General features: G+C 37.3%; 1 protein-coding gene across 3 annotated transcripts in view; it reads right to left on the reverse strand.

The window, feature by feature from the left end:
- The window catches only part of COL5A2 (collagen type V alpha 2 chain), a 185,110-nt gene that overhangs the window by 46,554 nt on the left and 117,119 nt on the right, over window positions 1-21,437 (reverse strand). For all 3 annotated transcript variants that reach the window (XM_081935800.1, XM_081935799.1, XM_081935798.1), the window contains exons 12-19: window positions 21,340-21,393; window positions 18,585-18,638; window positions 18,329-18,382; window positions 16,840-16,884; window positions 14,249-14,302; window positions 13,597-13,641; window positions 6,917-6,970; window positions 1,792-1,890 (exon numbers count right to left, since the gene is read on the reverse strand). In XM_081935800.1, coding sequence (XP_081791926.1) covers window positions 1,792-1,890; window positions 6,917-6,970; window positions 13,597-13,641; window positions 14,249-14,302; window positions 16,840-16,884; window positions 18,329-18,382; window positions 18,585-18,638; window positions 21,340-21,393 — 459 coding nt within the window. The remainder of the gene's footprint in view (window positions 1-1,791; window positions 1,891-6,916; window positions 6,971-13,596; window positions 13,642-14,248; window positions 14,303-16,839; window positions 16,885-18,328; window positions 18,383-18,584; window positions 18,639-21,339; window positions 21,394-21,437) is intronic.

The raw sequence follows: 21,437 nt of genomic DNA on the forward strand, positions 1-21,437 counted from the left end.
AATACAATTGTATTAATATTAATAAAATTTCATCAAAGATGGCTATTCCTATGTACCAATTTGACTGAAATATCACATGCAAATGTCAATTTCTTATGTATCAAGTGATTTAATTTCTGAACAATATAGGTTGGAAGCAGCTGTTTCATCTCAATTCCAGTTAGTCACAGTTTAGAATTTTGTGTATATCTATCCTTTGATTTCCATAGGCAACTACCCTAAAACCATGTACTAAAAATATTAAGAATCTTTTAAGATTCTGATCTAGCTTCAGTTATTCAAGCTCAGCTAAAGAGGAACAAATTTATTATTACATAATTTCTTATGGGATAGACTTCGAAAAAGTTTCATCAGAAAAATGCTTAAACATTAAGGTGCCACAAATTATTTTATTATTTCCACTGAAATATGAATTAAAGGTGCTATTTGCTTAAACCTGTCCTAAAAGAAGTAATAAGAATTAAATACAACAAAGTTTTGCATACATATTAAAGAAATACATTCCCAAAGGTAAGTAGGTAAGGGTACATATTTCAGATAAAATGCTTTAAGGGATACAAGCAGTTCTTAACTTGTGACCATAATTGACCCTGCAATTATGGTCATAACATATGCTAATTGTTAACTGGGACAATGAGCAATATCATTTTATGACATTGTGGCAGGTGGGGTGGTTTTTTTTGGGGGGGGCAGTAAATATGGTAACTGTAGAGAAAACATAATAGGCGTTCTTTTGTTGGCAAATGGAAGTGATTGCTGCTATCTGGCAAAAGAAAAAAAGTAAATTATGAACATCTGACCATAAGATGCTACAAACATCTCTAAATGAGGCGGGTTGCTGAATGCCCAAAATGCAAGGGTGTGTGTATGTGTGTCAGAACTAATGAAGGTGGTCAATACCTTCTTTGGGATCCATTGTAACCAAACAATCACTAAGCTGTTAGTAAGCAAGGACTACTTATAAAGTAGGTGTTTAAAATATCTAGATGTCTTAATGTCTTAAGATGTTTCCCAACTGAAATGCAAGCAGTTTCAGGCATTTGGAACTTGCCTATTCTGGGGAACTCTTACAGATTTTTGAAAAACTGTAACTTTCAAGCAATTCCTTCAAGGTGAAAGAACATCCGAAAATTTCATCTGGTCTACATTTTAAAAATAAAATGACCTATTTCATACTTGTGCGCACAGCAATTTGGATCAGAATACTTATCCTTCAGATTCCCTATTTCTCTAGAATTTGTGATTTAGTTCCAAGCAGAAAATAAACCATATCAAAATGAATCCATATGGAAAGTATCATGAAAAAGCATATAGTATGGAAAGATACGAAGAAAACGCATATTGGCTGATGTATAATTTTCCAGCCAATACACGTATATCTGACTATCCAAAGCAAAGAAATTATTGCACCATTGCTTTAAGCTACATATTGCAAAAGTAGGTGGTTTTTTTTTTACTTTTAAGCATTTTCTGACTACCTTGACACTGTGACTAGACACAGAAGATGATATCCCCTGTTATATGTATCAAAAACCTGGGATATGCTAAGTGATCTCTTTTATAACTTGTGCTTCTGTTTATGTGATTACAACCAACTTTCTTTCTTTTTTTTTGCAATCCATTTCAGGTTTTGTGTAAATTATTCTCCATATTCTTTTTTGTGATGGCAATGCATAGATTTTTTCCATGTGCATGCTGTACTTCTATGTCTGTACTTTTATGGATGATGCCTAGCAATCAGTCAGGGATGAATAGCTCCAAACGTAATTTATTACAGTTTGAAAAACTTACAGGAAGACCAAATAATCCTGGGGGACCAGGGGCGCCCGTTTCTCCTCTTGGTCCTTGTGGACCTTCTGGACCACGTGCACCTGTGGGACCAGCTTCACCCTGAAGTTTCACATTAAAAAAGAAAGTAGAAAATGCAATATTAATACTAACCATTAAGCCTCTCATTAACTGAAGGTGCTTTTCTTTTTAAAAGAAGTACTTATTTAGATTTAAAATGACATAATGCCACAGAGTTTCACCTCCTAGCTGTTCCTCATAGTTACCTGAATAGCCTAAGCTATTCTAAGTGTGATATACAATCTTACCCTGGAGCTAATGCAGTATCAAGTCTATCTGAATTTTATTTCAGGAATGATGGGTTCCCATTTTGTTCTTTAGCACAGAAATAAAACGAGATAAATAATGTTTCCTTATACAATGAGATAAATAATCTTTCATGAAATTAGTGTAATAGACAAACAACTATTTTATGGCTAAATGTGGTTGCTACTGTTGCAACCTTCTCTTCCTCATCTCCTCATCATCATCATCATCACTTTACACGCATTTATTTATTTATTTATTTATTTATTTATTTATTTATTTATTCATTCATTCATTCATTCATTCATTCATTCATTCATTCATTCATTCATTCATTCATTCATTCATTTATTTTGGCTGCTAAAGACCACAGGGAGGATATGTGGCACCGTAATCACGTGGGAGGGAGGAAGCTGAGGTAGAACTGATGGCTCTTTTTGAAGAATGATCTTTGCATAGTAATTTGTCTAATTAAAATAGGCATGAGAAACCCATTGGAGACATTGTAATTAGACACTGTTTGGTTTAAAAAAACATATAAAAACTGCTTTGTTACTCAGTGTTTTACAATAAAAGTTTGGCATGATGATATTGAAAGATTCCTGGAGCTACAAACCTGGGAGCCACGTAAGGCTCGTATGCTCTATCTACTGTATTCATATACAAATCATGTTTTAATCACATGCAATTAATAAATAAATTGGATATAGGATATTATGGATGTTTGTGGCGATTGTTAATATAATTTAATATCATTCTACTGATCTGCAAAACTGAGGGACTTGCCTCCAATTAAAAAAAACAGGAAAGTCATGCCATCCTGTTAAATTTTGGCCTTACTTTATTATACATGTTTAAAGAAATTGTTTGATTCACTGAATTCCAGCATTGGCAATTAAGTTCTCATTCAGTGAAAACTGTCAACATAATGCATCTATTGGACTGATTAGTTTTATCCTTTCTCTCCAAGACCATGGTTAACTAATGCTTGTTTTGCTGCATAGGTTTTCATCATTTCAAGGCACAGAAAACAACTATTATTACACTAATCCACAAAAATACATTTGTACTTCTTTCCTTCACATAACAGAGATAAGGAATGTCTAGGAAAGGGGACATAAAAATAATTGAAACCAAATCCAAGAACTTTAACTACATGGTATAAGTGACCAAATCCTACTACTATTGCCAGAAATTTATCTCAGAAATTTAGCCCTTAAAAATTCTCAGGGGCAGCAAAGAAGAATGAAACAAAAGTTTCTCCTCAGCTCATCTTACAGCCTTCTTTACTCAGGAGTCTTCTTTAATAATCAAAAATAGTGCAAAACACAATCTGGAAGAAGTTATGGCTATAGTCTCATTTTTCATTGTACATTCTCAGAAAAATGCTAGTCTCCTCCAGGTCAAAGCTCAACTTTTGGTGACTCCATGAACACATTGTTTCCTTGGTAAGAATACAAAAGTGATTTACATTTCTTTCCTTCCTTTTTTTTAAAAAAAAAATTCCTCATCCAGTCTACAACCCTGTAGTTTTCTTGTGTTCTTCCTATCTGTTTCTAACAAGAGCTGACTTTGGTTTTCAAGATCAACTAAGGTTTCCTAAGTCTAGTGGAGGAACCTCAACTGTATGATACTGCCTTGGCCTATTTCAGGGCTTCCCAACGTTGTCAAATTTAAGATATGTGGACTTCAACTCCCAGAATCCCCCTGTCAGCATTCCGAAATTCTGAGAGTTGAAGTCCACGTGTCTTAAAATTTCTGAGGTTGAGAAACAGTAGTCTAGATAATGGCCAGGTTGCCTTTTATATCACAAGGGTTTGTTATGCTCAATGTGAAGTTCTGTACTCTGCAAGGAGTAGACACAACACAGCATAGCAAATCTGTACACAATACAGGTAGTCCCGACCACAATTTCTGTTGTTAAGTGAGATATTTGCTAAGTGAGTTATGTCCTATTTTATGACTTGTCTTCCCACAGTTGTTAAGGGAATCACTGCTGTTATTAAGTTACTAACATGGTTATTAAGTGAAACTGGCTTCCCCATTGACTTTCCTTGTCAGAAGGTTGCAAAAGCTGATCACATGGCACTGGAACAACAGAACCGTCATTAATGTGAATCAGTTGCCAAACATCTAAATTTTGATGATGTGACCATGGGGATGTTGCAACAGTCGTAAGTGTGAAAAACAGTCATAAGTCACTTTTTCAATGCTGATGTAACTTTGAAAGGTCACTAAACGAACTGTTGTAAGTTGAGGACTACCTGTACTTTATTACAGCACACACTTTCCCCATCCACAGGAGAAAAATTACTTTTGAAAAGAGAAGACAGCAACCCTAACTTCACTCTCTCACATGCAAACATCCCCTCGAGTGAAATGCTCCACTACTGGTATTCAAGAGCATCTAAAGAAACCTGTTAAATAAGATAATTTATTTAGGGCAGTTTTTCCCAACTTCCACTTTCAAACATGTGAGGCCAATAACTCCCCAAATTCCCATCTAGCAGCACCCCTGACTGGAAATTTTGGGAACTGCAGTGCCAACCCATGGAAGGTCTTCCAGTGTCAAAGACAGGGAATATTTTTCCTATTCCAATTCTTTACACTAAATAACCTCTCTTCTCAATTTTGTTTAGCCATTGCAGCTGGGAGGAGAGGCATTAACACTGCATGAGAAATAGGCAGTTAATGACACCATATAAATGAGTAATAAATTCTGGCTGTTCTCAGCTTTTCTGCTGTTTATTATTCTGTGGCACCGAATCCAAGGAGCACTGCCAACATCCATTTACTCTAAATAGATTGCGTTTCCAGCTGTTTCAGCTTCCTAAGGGATGTTGCAACCAGATCTGTACAAATAAGTAACATCACATTCACAATAATAAAAAAAATAATGTTGAAAGGGTATATTGGGAAGTAAAGTTGAGTTTATTTCATCTAACTGATTATCTCTACGTGATTATCTCAGAAACAGGCCTCTTCACTTCATAATTGGATGTACCTGCAATATACTTGCTTGTCCTTGGTTCACCCCCATCTCCCATTTCAAATTACATCTATCCACATCTGGAGCTGCAACAAAATGCTTGACTAACAAACTTTTTGCAGTGTTCTTTTAAGTGGAGACTTTAGGGCAATAGGCTCACAAAACAATACTGTTTTCAGCACGCTAATATCTCCTGCTTGGCTTCTCCTCCTACTAGTGAAAAAGGCTGCAACAGTGATAGGCTATTTGGGGTCTCAGGGCTAATAAAGTAACTGATAAGCAAACAGAATTTTGTCTGAACTGAGATTTAATCAGTCCAATACAAGCCAAGTTTCAGAAACTGGTACTAAACTCTTGTTTGGATCTGTAATTTTAGAAATAAAGCAGAATGTATAGTCTTTATATAATGTTGACTCTTTCCAAAAAAAATTCAAAATCCTAGCAAGCAGGAGAATCAGTCCAGACCTAGATCATGAGAAATAAATTAACCAAGGGTTGTGTCAATTCATTCATTTCTATTGAGTACATGTCCTTAAAATTAGAGTCCCTGGTAGAGTTTATTCCTTTTTTCCAAAATCTGAATGTGATAAACTGCTATCATGTTACCCAAACTCCTTCTTTTCATGTCTAGTTTAATAAAAAGAAGAACTAGGGGTGACATGAGAGCAGTGTTCCAATACCTAAGAGGTTGCCACAAAGAAGAGGGAGTCCACCTATTCTCGAAGGCACAACAAGGCAGGACAAGAAGCAGTGGATGGAAACTAATCAAGGAGAGAACCAATCTAGAACTAAGCAGATTTTTCTGACAATTAGAACAATTAATCAGTGGAACAATGTGCCTGCAGAAGTTGTGAATGCTTCAACACTGGAAATTTTACAGAAAAGATTGGACAACTACTTGTCTGAAATGGTATAGGGGCTCCTGCCTGAGCAGGGTGTTGGACTAGAAGACCTCCAAGGTCCCTTCCAACTCTGCTATTCTGTTAAACAGTTCGTGGTTGCAAGAATTGGATATGTTTAGTTTGACAAAAAGAAGAACTAGGGGTGACATGATAGCAGTGTTCCAATATCTAAGGGACTGCCCCAAATAAGAAAGGTCAACCTATTCTCCAAAGCAACTAAAAGTAGGACAAGAAGCAATAGATGGAGACTAATCAATGGAAGATCCAACCTAGAACTAAGGAGGAATTTCCTAACAGTTAGAACAAATAATCAGTGGAACGGTTCATAATATCAGAGAAATAATTTCTAAATAAAGAGGCTTTAATTATGAGCAATCATCTTTCCTACTGCCATTCTCACTATGGTATGTGTCCATGTATGTGTGTCCCCCTTCGAGTCAGTGTTGACTCCTTGGGACTGCCTGAACAAATTCCTGCAGTTTTCTTGATAAGATTTCAGAAGTGGTTTTCCCTTGCCTATCCCAGGGCTGAGAGAGAGCGACTAACCGAGGTCACCCACCTGGCTTTGCCTCTAAAATGGGATTAGAATTCACAATCTTCTTCTTTGTAATCTGATGCCTTAATCACTACCCCAAATTGGCTCTTTTTACCAGTTGTGTGAAAATAAAGTATCTTACAAGTTGAGCTCTGTTCCTGATATCTATATGGACATATATATGTTTGTTTCTTAGCAGCAATGTTGAAAATATATACCATCAACTTCTGTAAGTTTTTGGAAGTCTCTGCCTAGCCTGGATCTCATGTTGATTTTGTATTCAAGTACTAAGTCAGTCTATTTGAGAATGGTTCTTGAGCTGAGGCTGACCAAGGGCTACCATCTAACTGTACATTCCATCACCGATTAATAAAATTTAAAAAAAAAACTACTTACCTTCATGCCAGGCATGCCAGGAAAACCTGATGAACCAGTTATACCGAGAGGACCCTATAAAGAAGAGATGTTGAGCATCAATGAGAAATACCCTAAATATTCTAGCAAGAGCATGAATTAAAACAGTTCTCAGTGTGAAAGGAAGCTTTAAGGAGCAACATACCACCAGTATATAGAAATAAAATGCTTATTTCATGCACACCTTTCCTGTGGAAAAGTAATGGTAAGATTTTGACTATAATTTTATTACTAATATTTAACAATGGAATGGAATAGAATGGTATATTGTTTCATGCCAGGAAATGTTCTGTGCATGGAATGATTAGCCTCAGGTCAGATGTGAGTAACATTTTCATTGGATTCTTTTTTTTCCACATTTCTTTATGAATGAATGAATGTAGACTTTTTTTTAATGTGGGACAAAGTGAAACCGACAGATCTCTCTGCTAACGATTTAACTCTGTGAATCTGTGCATTCAATTATATCTGCAGTATTGGATCAGGATTGTCACCTACTTTTATCCAACTAATTCCTGATCTTTGAACAACCAGGCACACACAGAGAACAGCCTGATTGCTTTCCATTTTGAGAACTACTGAAGCTTCCAAATTTGGATGATAAAGAAAGTAAGTAAGCATTTTTCCTGTTAATTTTTGTAAAAGAACTTGACAACATTCACCCTTTTATTTATGGGCAAAACAGAAAAAAATGTGAATTCTTTTAATGATTGCAAAAGAAAGTGAAAATGGCAGATTTATCTACCCCAATCCTGTTCTCTCAGAATGACAACAAATGACAACTTAGATTTTGAACATTAATGCTTTCTGCTTAAGTATAACAAATTGTCACTTCTGTGTAAAATAATACTAAAAGTAAAAGTGAAGGCCATATAACTTGACTAATCTCAAAAGAGTGAAAGTCCCAAAGGCACAGATTATAATGCAAAATTTCATAGAACTAAGAAAGCATTAGATGAATCAGTTAGTCTGAATATTAAGGGGGGAAACCCTAAAGGGGAAATTTCACAACAGTTTACAGCATGCCATCACACAGTTTGATAGCGTAAAGCAATAGCAATAGCACTTAGACTTATATACTGCTTCACAGTGCTTTTACGGCCCTCTCTAAGCCGTTTACAGTGTCAGCATATTGCCCCCAAAAAGCTGGTTCCTCATTTTTCTGACCTTGGAAGGATGGAAGACTGAGTCAACCTTGGGCTGGTGAGAATCAAACTGCTGAACTGCTGGTAGTCAGCAGTCAGCAGGATTAGCCTGCAGTACTGCATTCTAACAGAAATGTTACCCATTTCTAACCTGAGGCTACTCATACCTTTCCTATACAAGTTAAAAGGAGACAGAAATTGATTGACCATTCTCTTTAAATATTTCACTTCCTCAAAATAGATTTAGTGACTTTGAATTTCATAGTGCTTGAATGTCAGTGCAAGTCAAGTTATGGAGAGGCAACTTTAGTACTGTTCGATGCTTTCAAAGCAGCTACAAAGTTCCATCCAAAGATCAGAGCAAAGTTCTAACATGAAATGTCACATTCCATGTTGTCTTGAATGAAGAATTGGACATCAGAGACATTAACAGAAATTATTGTAACTGTATATCACTCCAAGACAATGTCGTCCAAGGACAATAATCAAACATGTGCATCATACTAGCCAGTTTAACTTGAATATAAGTATTTGACGGTGTCTGTGCCACTATTCATTTTTTCTACAGAAAAGAATATCCTTTTTTAAAGAATATAATAGAATTGCCATAGTGAAAACATCTGTAGCTCGGGTGTAGGATGAGGGTGAAGGTTCATTCTCCGAGCTTGTGGATTGGTTTAGGAACATTTCATTTAGATAACATCTTCAGCAGAGTTTAGGGAATGTCAGTTTCAGTGGTTCTTCTGTTTATAAGGGCTTCAGATGTGGGTGTGTCAAGTCAAGTGAGGGTTTTGTGATGGGTCAGCTGCAAGTCATCAGTGAGTCTTGTGATGGGTCTTGTGATGGATCATGTGATAAGATTACCGCAAGTCAGGGTCATTGGGAGGTGAACTGCTGATGATGGGATTGGTTGAAGGTCAGTGCTTTTCTTTGGTTGGCTGTGCAGTTGATTTGGATCCGGAGGAGTTTGTAGGCTGGTTGAAGGTCAATGTGTCTGTTGACAGAATTGCTTGTGGAGTGCCAGGCTTATATGAACTCATGAGCGTGGTGGGTGGTAGTGTGGTCGATGATTTTTGTGTTGCTCCAATTGAACTGATGCTGTTTGGTGTTGGTGTGGGACTAAATTAAGGATTTGTGATCATGGCATTTGACTGCCAACCGGTGTTGGTGGATCCCGTTTTTTTAATGACGTGATGTTTGTCCCACATAGAACTTGTTACAATGGTTACAGTTGATTTTGTAGATTACATTGTTTCTTTCATCCTTCTGTATTTTGTCTCTGGATAATTCCTAGAATATTTTATCTGGTGCATAACCTCTCAGTGTCCATACAAGCAATAAATGATCATAATTGTAATCATAAAATACAATCATAAGATACAACACTCATTGATAGTCATAGGATACTAAATAAACAAACAACATAAATCATAATAGGATACTAAATAAAGGCAATCCACATAAATCATGAGATACAAACAACGTTATATGACTATAATTAGGTAATAGGAAAGGTGAAAAGATAATAGCTAATACAGCCCTATTATGTGGTTTGACATCCTAAGGCATAGACAGTGTTGTAGGAATTAGTTGTTTAGCAGAGCGTTTAGCAGGGGCAGATAGTCCTATGTAGTTCCATAGGTCCATTCTTACGGCCTCCAAATAATGGAAATATTTCTGTTTGGGTTGCATAATGCTTTTTGTGTGTTTGGCTATTCTGAACAAATAGGTTGCTTAAGCAATCTGTGGACAGTGTTGTGTTGCAATCATAAACTTTTCCAAATCCTTTCAAATGTTCACCAGTCCCCTGTGATTTCTTTTTCTTTTCCTTGGCTGACTGGTCTCTTCTTGCAGAACAAGATGCATTCTCCAGTATAAAATATTGTCCGGAGTAAAGGATGTCTCTCCTGGCAATCTTAATAAGAAGAATGATCTGTTCCAGAAATGATTGGCTATGGGAAAATTATTTGGTTTCTAGCCTCGCATTGAAATTTATTCAAAGCATCCCTGCAAAATCTCATCTTTTTTCAAGTGATTAGCCATTTGTGTCTTCCTTTAGAAAGTTGGAGACAAAAGAACACAATCCACACACAAAGGGGAATTGCAGAAAGACAAAGGATTTGGGGGAATAACAACAATAATGACATCTCAAAAGAGAAATGAAAAACAGAAACAACATGGCAAATTTAATCAACTGGGTGCCAAATTAGATAAAATACTGTGTATTAGGAGGAATGCGGTGGCTCAGTGGCTAAGATGGTAAGCTTGTCGATTGATAGATCAGCAGTTCGGTGGTTCGAATCCCTAGTGCCACATAATGGAGTGAGCTCCCATTACTTGTTTCAGCTTCTGCCAACCTAACAGTTTGAAAGCACATTAAAAATACAAATAGAAAAATAGAAACCACTTTTGGTGGGGTGGGGATAACACTGTTCCATGTGCCTTTGGGATTTAGTCATGCTGGCCACATGACCACAGAGATGTCTTTGGACAGCGCTGGCTCTTCGGCTTTGAAATGGAGATGAGCACCGCCCCCTAGAGTCAGGAATAACTAGCACATATGTGCAAGGGGAACCTTTACCTTCCTGTGCATTAGTTGAACCCTCTGGCCTGTAGTCAGGACAGATTCCTAAACTAGATCAAGAACATCTTACCATTTTTCTACTGAAATTTACATACCTTCACATCAAAAAGAATACATCTTGAAGCAAGATTAAAGATAGGCCTGACTTGAATGCTAATGTTGGTTAGCATTCAACCACATGAATCATACTTTCAGCTAATATTCATGGCAGGGATAGGTTGCAGTGTTTGATTAGGCTTTTTTAATATACTGTATTAACAATGAAATCCATTTTTCACCTCTAGGTGCTGCCATGACCAAAATTCCTGGGCACAACTTGGACACAATGGAGAAATACAGTAGATCTAGGAGAATATTTTTCAAGCTTGGCAATTTGATGATGTCTAACTCCCAGAATTCCATGCTGGGAAATTCTGGGAGCTGACACCCACACATTTTCAAGTTGTCAAGGTTGAGAAACACCTATCTAGGAAAAGTCCAGGATTTGCAGTGATTTATCAAAAAGTCAGTTTGAGGGGGGAGGATTCCTAAGGAGTTTTAAGAAGATTTGGACAATTCCAATACCCATTGGATTTTCTGTTGGGAAAAGATCAGGAAATAGAAAAAAGATGGAATAGAGAAAAGCCACAGGAAATCAAACGATTGATTTTTTATTGTGATGTTCTGTTTCTTTATGTTCAAATTACCTTTGCTTCAAATTTCCCAATCATTCTCTTATTTTAACAGTAATTCATGCATAATGTACACTTTCTTCTACTGGATTCTTCTCATAGATTTATGATCTATGACTTATCATTTTGTTGTTTGTATGCACACTGAGAGCTTATGCATCGGTGTCAAATTCCTTGTGTGTTCAATCACACTTGGCCAATAAAGAATATTCTACTCTACTCTACTCTACTCTACTCTACTCTACTCTACTCTACTCTACTCTAAAGAATAATCTATTCTATAAAATAATAGCTGTTGAGTTAACATTACTGATTCATTAACCTGATCAAATCCATTCTGGACATAATCCACAACATATTAACTTCGAAGGCAGAAAGGAGGGGAAAAAGTTCTAAGTTTGGTGCTTGCTGAGTGGCTGCTTGAAAGTGTTCCACAATTTTTTTTAAAAAAAATGCAGCTTCCATCATATTAACTTGCAAGCTTTCTACTGGTTATCTGAAATTCAGTCTGAACTCTATATTACATCTAAAGTGGTCCTTACAATGCAATGGTGACAACACTCATAATGCACCCATGTTCACCCATACCCATGCTCATGCAGAAAGGATTCCTTTGGTCATCAAGCTTTTTAGAATTCTCCACTGGCAACAACTGGGGACGCCTCACTATGGCGTGATGAGACAATTTTGGAAAGGGAATTGAGTGTATAGAGAGGCTCACATTTGAAGACTTAATTGCCTTGTGGGAGTGGGTGTCTCTTGAAGAGAAATTTCAATACATGAGAAGGTCCTTTCTTCCCTAGGGATATGTTTTTTCCCCAACTGTCTCCCTGCACGCAGCAATTATGGCTTTAAAAATTGTCCACTGCTGCCAATAAAAACGTCTTAAAAGCCTAGTTGTTTTAGACAACTAGACAGCTGTGGGCCAGATGGAAACAGCCCTTAATGTTACATCTGGTCTATGAGGATTTATCTAGAGGGAAGAAGTGGGTTGAATTAAGAATAAAGAGTAAAGTACGTACATTCCACTAAACATATCTTCTCCATCAGGAAGAAGCAACTGTATTTATGAATTAAGTTTGTTTAAATATTTCCAGAAAGTAACTAGTGAATGGTAAAGCTGTTCTCCTCTTTTTCCCCACAACCACCACCCTCTGAGGTGGGTTGGGCTAAGAGAGAATAACTGGCCTTAAGGCACCCAGCCATCTTTCATGCCTAGTTTGACTAGAACTCACAGTCTCCTAGAACTCTTTTTCCCCACAACCACTACATCAAATTGGCTCTTTCTTTTCCCTCTACTTCACAAATAAGTAAATAAATAAATAATCCAGGTTGAATGAACATGTTATAGGTTTTGACCCTGAATTTGGCTGGTCAGTTGTTCCTGATGCCTGCAAAGGAGTCCCATCAACTTTTACCTAAGATACTATTTGTGCAAGTACAAAACACACTTAGAAATTGTTTTGCCATAAAATGTAGTTAGCAGCTTGTTTGTTGTCTTCTTTATTCAAGAAATAAGGTGGTTACTCAGCTTTCCTCTTTTCTTTTCTGCATTTCTGAACAAAAAAATTAAATGTAAAATTCTACATATTTTTTTTTGAAAACTTTGGTAACTGACTTACCCTCATATCTAATCTCCACTACCTATACAAAAAGCTTTAAAGGAACATTTAAAGGACATCTACGATATGTTTCCATGTGTTTACAGATGGTAGTGGAGTAAGTGTAGTTTAGGGTTCTTCAACATATTCAATACTATTGTCACACACCCAAGGTTCAATGTGATCCATTGTCACTGTTGTTGTTATTTATGGTACTTATTAGTTAAAGTAGTATTTATTAAATTATTTTCTCATATTTAATGTTTGGGGTTGAACAAAAGCAAAGAAGGGAGGGAGGGAGCAAGGGGGGGAAGAGAGGGAGCGAGGAGAGGGAGGGAGGGAGGGAGGGAGGGAGGGAGGAAGGAAGGAAGGAAGGAAGGAAGGAAGGAAGGAAGGAAGGAAGGAAGGAAGGATTTTATCCTCTTCACCACCACAAATCCATAAGATACTTTGCACTGGGAGACAGTAACTAGCCCAATATTACCCAATAAATACCATAGTGGATACTGAAATCCAGGTTTTGCAGTCCAATACCAATAGTAAATGGTACTGTTTTGTTGAGAGCTTGGTTCTGTAAAATATCTTAATAAATTATGAAATTATGAACTGCAAATCTGTCAAATTCACATTAAGAAAATGAGGATAACAAAGAGATACTTACCGCTGGTCCTGGTTTCCCAGGCATACCATGCGAACCACGAGCTCCCTAAGAAAAAAAGAAATAAGGTTACGAGATAGAAGTTTGATTATATGACCACGATTTTCAAAGGGACATTGATAGATACAAGGGATATCAAAGAAATATGCCACCAGTTTCTATTAGGAACAGAGGGGCTCCATCACTGCCCATGTAACTCAAGACAGAGGTTGATTTCTGATTGATTACAAAGTCTTCTTGCAAGGAAGACTGAAGTTGTAAGCACATTTGCTTGGAAATAACTTGGCATAGAAAAGTCATCCCCTGTTATTTTCTTAACTACTTCAGGGGAAAGTATATTTTTTAACAGAACAGTAGCAGTCTTCAATGTGTTTCAGGTTATTTTCAGCTGCTACTAACATATAGCTCTGAACTTATAATTGCTGTTCTCTTTCTACATGAGGGGCCTAAAAAGCCATTAGACATTCCCAATGCTTTTTAGTGGCTTTCTAGTGCAATTGCCAAAACTGAATGTTTCCAAAATTAGCTATTAATAAGAAATCACGTTTAAAATGAACAGCAAGCAAAGAGATATTTAAATGAGGATGGTTTAACAAGCTGGTTCAACAATTAAACTGGCTTTATATACGTTATTGTACAAAAAACAGTTACTTACTGGAACGCCCTGTGGTCCTATTCGACCTCTTTCTCCCGCCATCCCTCGGGGACCCTGGAGTCAATAATATCAAAAGAAAAAGATATTATTCCAAAGTTAAAAAGGAAGTGGAGATCATCTGCTTGTAATTCTCCTCAACTCTAGTTATGACTGACCGATAATTTCCTTTATCCACCCCAAAACAAATATTATCTGGGCAGTCAGCATAAAAAGAATAAAAGTTCAGTGAATCTGAGGTAAACATACAGACACACCCAAGCAGTTCAGGAAATTGAATTTAAAACATCTTTTAAATAAGACAGAAGTATTATGAAGTAAACATGTTGTATCGTACATTTTTTTTTCTATGAAAGGAGAAGCTAGGAAGATGCAAAGAAAATTGCTTAATAGGTGCCTGCACTAAAGAATAATCTTCTGAGGCAATGTATAACAAGTATGGCATCTCCAATTTGTTAATTATTAGGCAAGTGCATAAAGGATAAGACAATCTATCATCATTCTATCATGACGTCCAGTTTCAATTAAATGCAATTAATGTGAAAGAACGAGCAGATACAGGGAAAAGCAGAGTCAATCACCATTTAAGGTCAATGATAAATAAATAAATAATAAATAAATTTGAATTTATTAGCCGCTCTCTTTCCAGAACAGGACTCGGGGCGGCGTACAATAGAACATATAAAACACAAAACATATGTACAGACACATAAACATACATATATACAAGGACATACATGCACGGAGGAGGTAACAAACTACATCACATTTAGACAGTTAAAAATCACCGTTAAAATATCCCAGTTATAATAACACAATTTAAAATTTAAAATTTAAAAATTTAAAAGGACTGTCAGGAGGAATAAGAAAAAATTTACGGTTGAGCCAGGCCAGATAATTGAAAGAGGTGGGTCTTCAGCTGTACACGGAAGGAGCGGAGATCGGAAATGATCCTGATGTCACGGGGAGGTCATTCCACAGGGCTGGGCCCATCACAGAGAAGGCTCTGCTCCTGGGTGTCGCCCCCCGACACTGTTTAGCGGACGGCACCCGGAGAAGTCCCTCTCTGTGTGAGCGGATTGGTCGTAGGGATATATGGGGCAGGATGCGATCCTGCATGTAACTAGGTCCTGTGCCATGAAGCGCTTTAAAGATCATAATCAAAACCTTGAAACGCACTCGGTAGACTACAGGAAGCCAGTGCAGCTCGCGCAGGAGAGGTGTTACAGGGGAGTATCTAGTCCTCCCCATAATCACCCGCGCGGCCGCGTTCTGGACCAACTGCAGTCTCCGAGTGCATCTCAAGGGAAGCCCCTTCTGATAGCAGAAGAGGTATAATACATTAAAAATTATAATACAATATAGAGGCATAATATAAAATCCGATAATGTATCTGCTTTCCCTATAGTAGGGGGGTCAAACTCAAGGCCCGTGGGCCAAATCTGGCCTGCAAAGTGCTTAGATCTGGCCCACAGCAAAGGATTGGCCTGCAGTGCCTCTGCCAGCAAAAAACAAAGCTTGGGAGGGCCACGCGTAGCCATTCCAGGCTTTGTTTTCAGCCATGACAGCCACCTGCAGCCCTCTGCCAGCAAAAACTGAGCTTGGGAGGTTACGTATACCCGCCCCCCATGCCGTTTTCACTGGCAGAGGGTTGCAGGAGGCTGTTGCAGCTGAAAACGGGACCCCGGAGTCCTTTTTCTCTGGCAGAGTGCTCAGGCCACCACAGGCACCCTCGACACAAGTGATGTCATGCTGGCCACACATCCGGGCCATGCCCATCCTGGCAGGGGTGGGCTGCTGCCAGTTTTACTACTGGTTTGCAACCTATGTGCAACATGCGCAGATGTGCGTGCACTCTTCAATGTAAATTGTTTTGCGTGCATGCGCAAAGCAATTTACATTGAACTGTGCACGCACAGTTACTAAAATCCAAAATGGCAGCGGCCCAGCAGCAGTGAGGTAAATGGTTCGGGGACATGAATTCCACTATCGGTTCGGCTGAACTGGGCCAAACTGGCAGCAACCCACCTTTGCACCTCAGGCCCCTGAGGTCAAACACAACCTTGATGCAGCCCTCAATGAAACCAAGTTTGACACCCCTGCCCTATAGCAATAATGGACATGGGTGAAACTGAAGGAGACTTGAGTTCATAGAAAAAAGTTTTTCCCCTGGCATACGGAAAACAAGTTATGCTGTCTTTGTTTTTTTAAAAAAACAAAAACAAATTCTCCTTGCATTCTCTCAGTTACTACTTCGAGGTCCAATCTGGCTGACTGTCTCTGTAGAAAAAATAAATTGCTAATATAGCTTTTGTGGGAAATAACTTTTTTCACCTTTAAAAAAATCACCCCTTTGCTCAGTTTTCTTACAGTTTGGATGGCAGTTGGTATAGATTGCCATCCCAACTAATGTTATGACCCTGGGTTTCTAAAACAAGATCAACCTAACCAGAGAGCTGAATGAAGAAATAAAATTGATTAAGATATTTCTTCAATAATTAGACAAAAACTACACTGATACAGTAATTTTTAAAAAAAAACCTACAGGAAGAGAAAAAGAAAATAATTGTGAATAATGAATATGATACACTCACCATAGGACCTGTTGCACCCATTTGCCCCGATGGACCTGATTCACCCTATACATTTCAGCAACAAAGCAAAAAGAAAATTTACACCTTGCAACAATCCTTCATCATATAATGAAATTAAAATGTAATATACATTCCAAATAGAAGTGGGGGGAGAGGGGTCCTGTGAGACCAGTCTATCAGGGCAATCTGGTCTAGCCAAATGTGGGACGGAGCATACTGCTTCTGTTTTCACCTTTCAGCCTCCATCCAGGTGCCTTTGCAGGCAGTCGCTTTCATGACAAACTATTTTTGTGTTGAATTTATTTGTCAGTAAAATATAAATTCTTCCAAATAAAAGATAGTTGGAAATTATTCCAAGCGAAATATTACATATTTGTGAGGGTTCGTCGTATCATTTTGATGGCTTCTCCTTCTTCTTCTACTGATCCTTCAATGACATTTTCTAATATATACATGAAATGTATTGTTTACACTAGATGGCCTTGTGAGAGTGAGGACAGATTTAAATACCTTAGAAGGGATGGTTCCTTCTTCTCAGGAATTTATTCCATCCCAATTGTCTCCAAATGGAGGGTTATATTTTTAAAAGGTATCCACTGTTGCCAATGAAAACTTTTTAAAAGCCTAGTTATTCCACAGGCTAGACAGCTGTGGACCAGATGAAAATGGCTCTTAATGCTACATCTGGTCCATGAACTATAGGACCAAATGAAGTAAAATTAGGGTGCACTCATTTTGCCAGTATTTGTCATATGTGAATTTCATCTAACTGCAACATTGAGAGCACCCTTCTGTAAGTTTCTCTGCAATATTTTTGTCACCTAGCTACAAGAAAACTTTGATTAAACTCTTAACATATAGTTCTTTCTGGCTTTATCTAGATTAAAGAAGGCAGTTAAATTAACACAAGGATAAAGTAAATCTATCACACTAAAACTTTCTTCTAAATCAGGAAGAAGCAACAATATGCATGAATTGAGCTTATTTAAACCCATCCATGAAACACCAAAAGTCAGCAAAAGTGAATATTTATTCAATTTTAACCCTGCTAGAACTACTTCTATTGAATAGAACTAATAATGCTGAATATTGTTATTTTGTCTATTACTAAACATAAAGAACTCAAGGATCCTGTCTGACTGGCTACTTGTTATTTACTTGTATATTGTCAATTTTTCAACCAACTCTAAGTGGCTTCTAGTGAATACTTGTTTTTTTTCCTCTCTACCCTTACTATAAGTAAGTAAGTAACTACATGATAAAACCAGGGTCTTTTTTTTTTTTTTTTTGCCTTTAAACGGCATGCAAGATTTATGCCGTTTCTGAATAATTATTTTTGATATACTTTTTTTGCAAACATGTCATGCATCGTGATGTGAAGGTTTCTTCCATAACTTTTCTAAAAGTATACAATGCACCTCATAACAAGTTGAAGCAATAGAACAATACTACTTTAATACATGGCAAAAAAAAAATGTACAAAATTTACCTTAGATCCATGGGCTCCAATTTCGCCTTTAGGGCCATCAAGTCCTTTCTCTCCCTGTGATGTAAATATAAATCAACTCATCAATTTCAGTGGCATATAAATCCAGTCCAAAAAACCAACAACAGACAAATAATTTTGAAGCCACGTTAAGCAAACAAAGTGGGGGGGGGGGGGGAGAAGCAAAGATTTTTTTAAAAAAATGCAAAAGAGTACATGTCAACTGCTTCATTAGGAAAGAAGATGTATTAACACTTACTCTAGGGCCCTTTGGACCTTGATGACCTGGTGTACCAGGAAAACCTCGAGCTCCCTGAAACAGAATGAGAAAATTCACAATTATATAATGAAACAAGATGCTTCTTCATTTCAAGTCAGACTACAGTGAAGTCCTTCTTCCTGTCCCCATAGTATATGTAGATCCGGAGTGTCAAACTGGCAGCCCATGGGCCACATGCATTATGCACAGGCCACACCCACCCCGGCTCCGCCAAGGCAAAAATGTCATGATACATCATGTGACACAATCAAGTTCAACACCTGTGGTATAGATGTTTCTACCACCTGTCTATCCACAGTTGCAAGTTGCCAATAGTCATTTCAACCATTTATAGGCTTTGCATGTAAGAAAGATATGCAGGGATAAATATGGTTCTCTCCATATTTCTCTTAGTGGCTTCTTAACATAGCAATTAGGGACTGAATGCCTTAACCATGACATTTTTTAATTACCAAGCACATTTGTGCAGTAAAAAATCTCTTCCATCCCTGGAAGTATATATCAAATTACATACTGCATAATGTACAGAAGAAGCATTTAATAAAGATTTTTTCTTCTTCTTTTGACTATGTGTGGATGACAAGGACATTCAAAATGGAGATGATAAGGGCAGAATTATTAAGTTCCCAGATGCAAGGATGTGATAATATATAATCTATCACATTTTAACCTTCAGAATCCTGAAAGTGACACCAATTGATGAAGGCCAGTCCAATTTTTTTTAAACTAGGTTCTTTGTGAAATGAAAATGGGAAAATATTAAATATTTGGTGCAAGTAGAGATAACAGATTGAAGTATGAGGATTGAGATAAACAAACACTGGAAAACATCACATATAAATACTACAGTTACATATGCCCTGAAACTAAGAATTGAATAGAATAACAGAGTTGGAAGGGACCTTGAAGGTCTTCTAGTCCAATCCCCCTGCTTAGGCAGGAAACCCTACACCACTTCAGACAAATGGATATCCAACATCTTCTTAAAAACGTCCAGTGTTGGAGCAATTACAACTTCTGGAGGCAAGTTGTTCCATTGATTAATTATTCTAACTGCCAGGAAATTTCTCCTTAGTTCTAAGTTGCTTCTCTCCTTGATTAGTTTCCACCCATTGTTTCTTGTCCTACCCTCAGGTGTTTTGGAGAATTATAGAAAAGTTGAATGATGGGAGAAGTTTTGAGGTACTTGGCAAAGGAGAAAAAGAACGAGGCTCACAGATAAAATAAAGAAGGGAGGCCACCAACTTTAAAGGGTAAATAAACAGGCATTTGTAGACGCCACAAATTAACATTTTGGCATTAGTACAATGCACACCTGAGTTTTCTACATTACAAAATCTTAGCTTCGGGATGCAAAATTATATCCAAATTTCACTGCTTATGCTTAAATTAAAAAAAAACTTTGAAAAGCTTCAAAGGAAGTAACAAATGATAATCTCAAAAAAGAGGGTGGAATGAAATGGCAGAACCTGTTATACAATATCCTGTGAAAGCTTTTTAGTTCCTACAGAGTTGAACATATTTTCTTCAAGAGTGTGGGGGAAACTATCATTTAGTAAGTGGGGATCTTTTCTTTCCTGTGATCTGATCAGAAAGCAACTAAAACATTACCCAAACTGCTTGATTTTAAGTGTCTTAGCTTTTCTGTTCATTTTTCCCCAGGGCGGATCATTCACCAGATATGCTGACTTCCAAAACTTGCCAGAAACAAGTCTTTTACAGGTCTTTGAAATGGCTTGAGATTAATGATTAGTCATTACCTTCAAAAATATTTGCATCTTGTAATGTTTACTTATTTGTCCAAATTTTCAAAGGATTTTGTTATCTGAGGTTTTTTTCTTTTAATTTATCTTTATTAATGAATAAAATAAATTGTGAAGGACATCATGGAAAAAATGTGAGTTATCAGGACCTTGAAGTTTTTATGCTTAGTAGTAATATAAGTTGAGCTGTTGCTGGAAGGGACCTTGGAGATCTTGTAGTCCAACCCTCTGCTCAAGCAGGAAAACCTATATCATTTCAGACAAATGGTTCTCCAATCTTTTCTTTAAAACCTCCAGTATTGGATCACTCAGAACCTCTGGAGGCAAGATATTCCACTGGTTAATTTTTCTCACTGTTGGGAAATTTCTCCTTATTTCTAGGTTGGTAGTATCCTTTGTTAGTTTCCATCCATTGCTTCTTGTCTTGCCTTGAGGTGCTTTGAAAAATAGGTTGACACCCCTCTCTTCTTTGATTAGATATTGGAACACTGCTATCATGTCACTCCTAGTTTTTCTTTTCATTAAACTAGACATTCCCAATTCCAACAACTGTTCTTCATATATTTTAGCCTCTAGTCTCCTCATCAACTTTGTTGCTCTTCTCTGCACTCTTTCTAGAGTCGCAACATCTTTTTTTATATTGTGGTGACCAAAACTGGATGCAATATTCCAAATCTTACCAAGGCATTATAAAGTGATACTAACACGTGATATTGATTTCATCCTTCTGTTAATGTACCCTGCATTGTGGGAGGGTTTGAGGGAGGGGGGGGACAGATGCAGCACACAATTGACTTATATTTTTAAGTGGTTGTTCACTAGGATTCCAAGATCCTTTTTTTTTCTGTCTCAAAAAGGTACACTTCTTGATGACACATATACATTGTGTAAGTGCAGTCTAGGATCCTTTACAGATTTTATTCCAACTCTAAATGTATGGTTTGTTCAGAAAAACAATTAATTGTACATACTGGAGATCCTGGAAATCCAACTTCCCCAGGTTGCCCTGGTCTGCCAGGTTCACCCTAAAAGAACAAAACAATAAAGTCATAAAACCACAAAATAAAAG

The sequence above is a fragment of the Natrix helvetica genome (genome assembly GCF_964273705.1).
Source record: "Natrix helvetica genome assembly, chromosome: 1".
NCBI lineage: Eukaryota > Metazoa > Chordata > Lepidosauria > Squamata > Natricidae > Natrix > Natrix helvetica.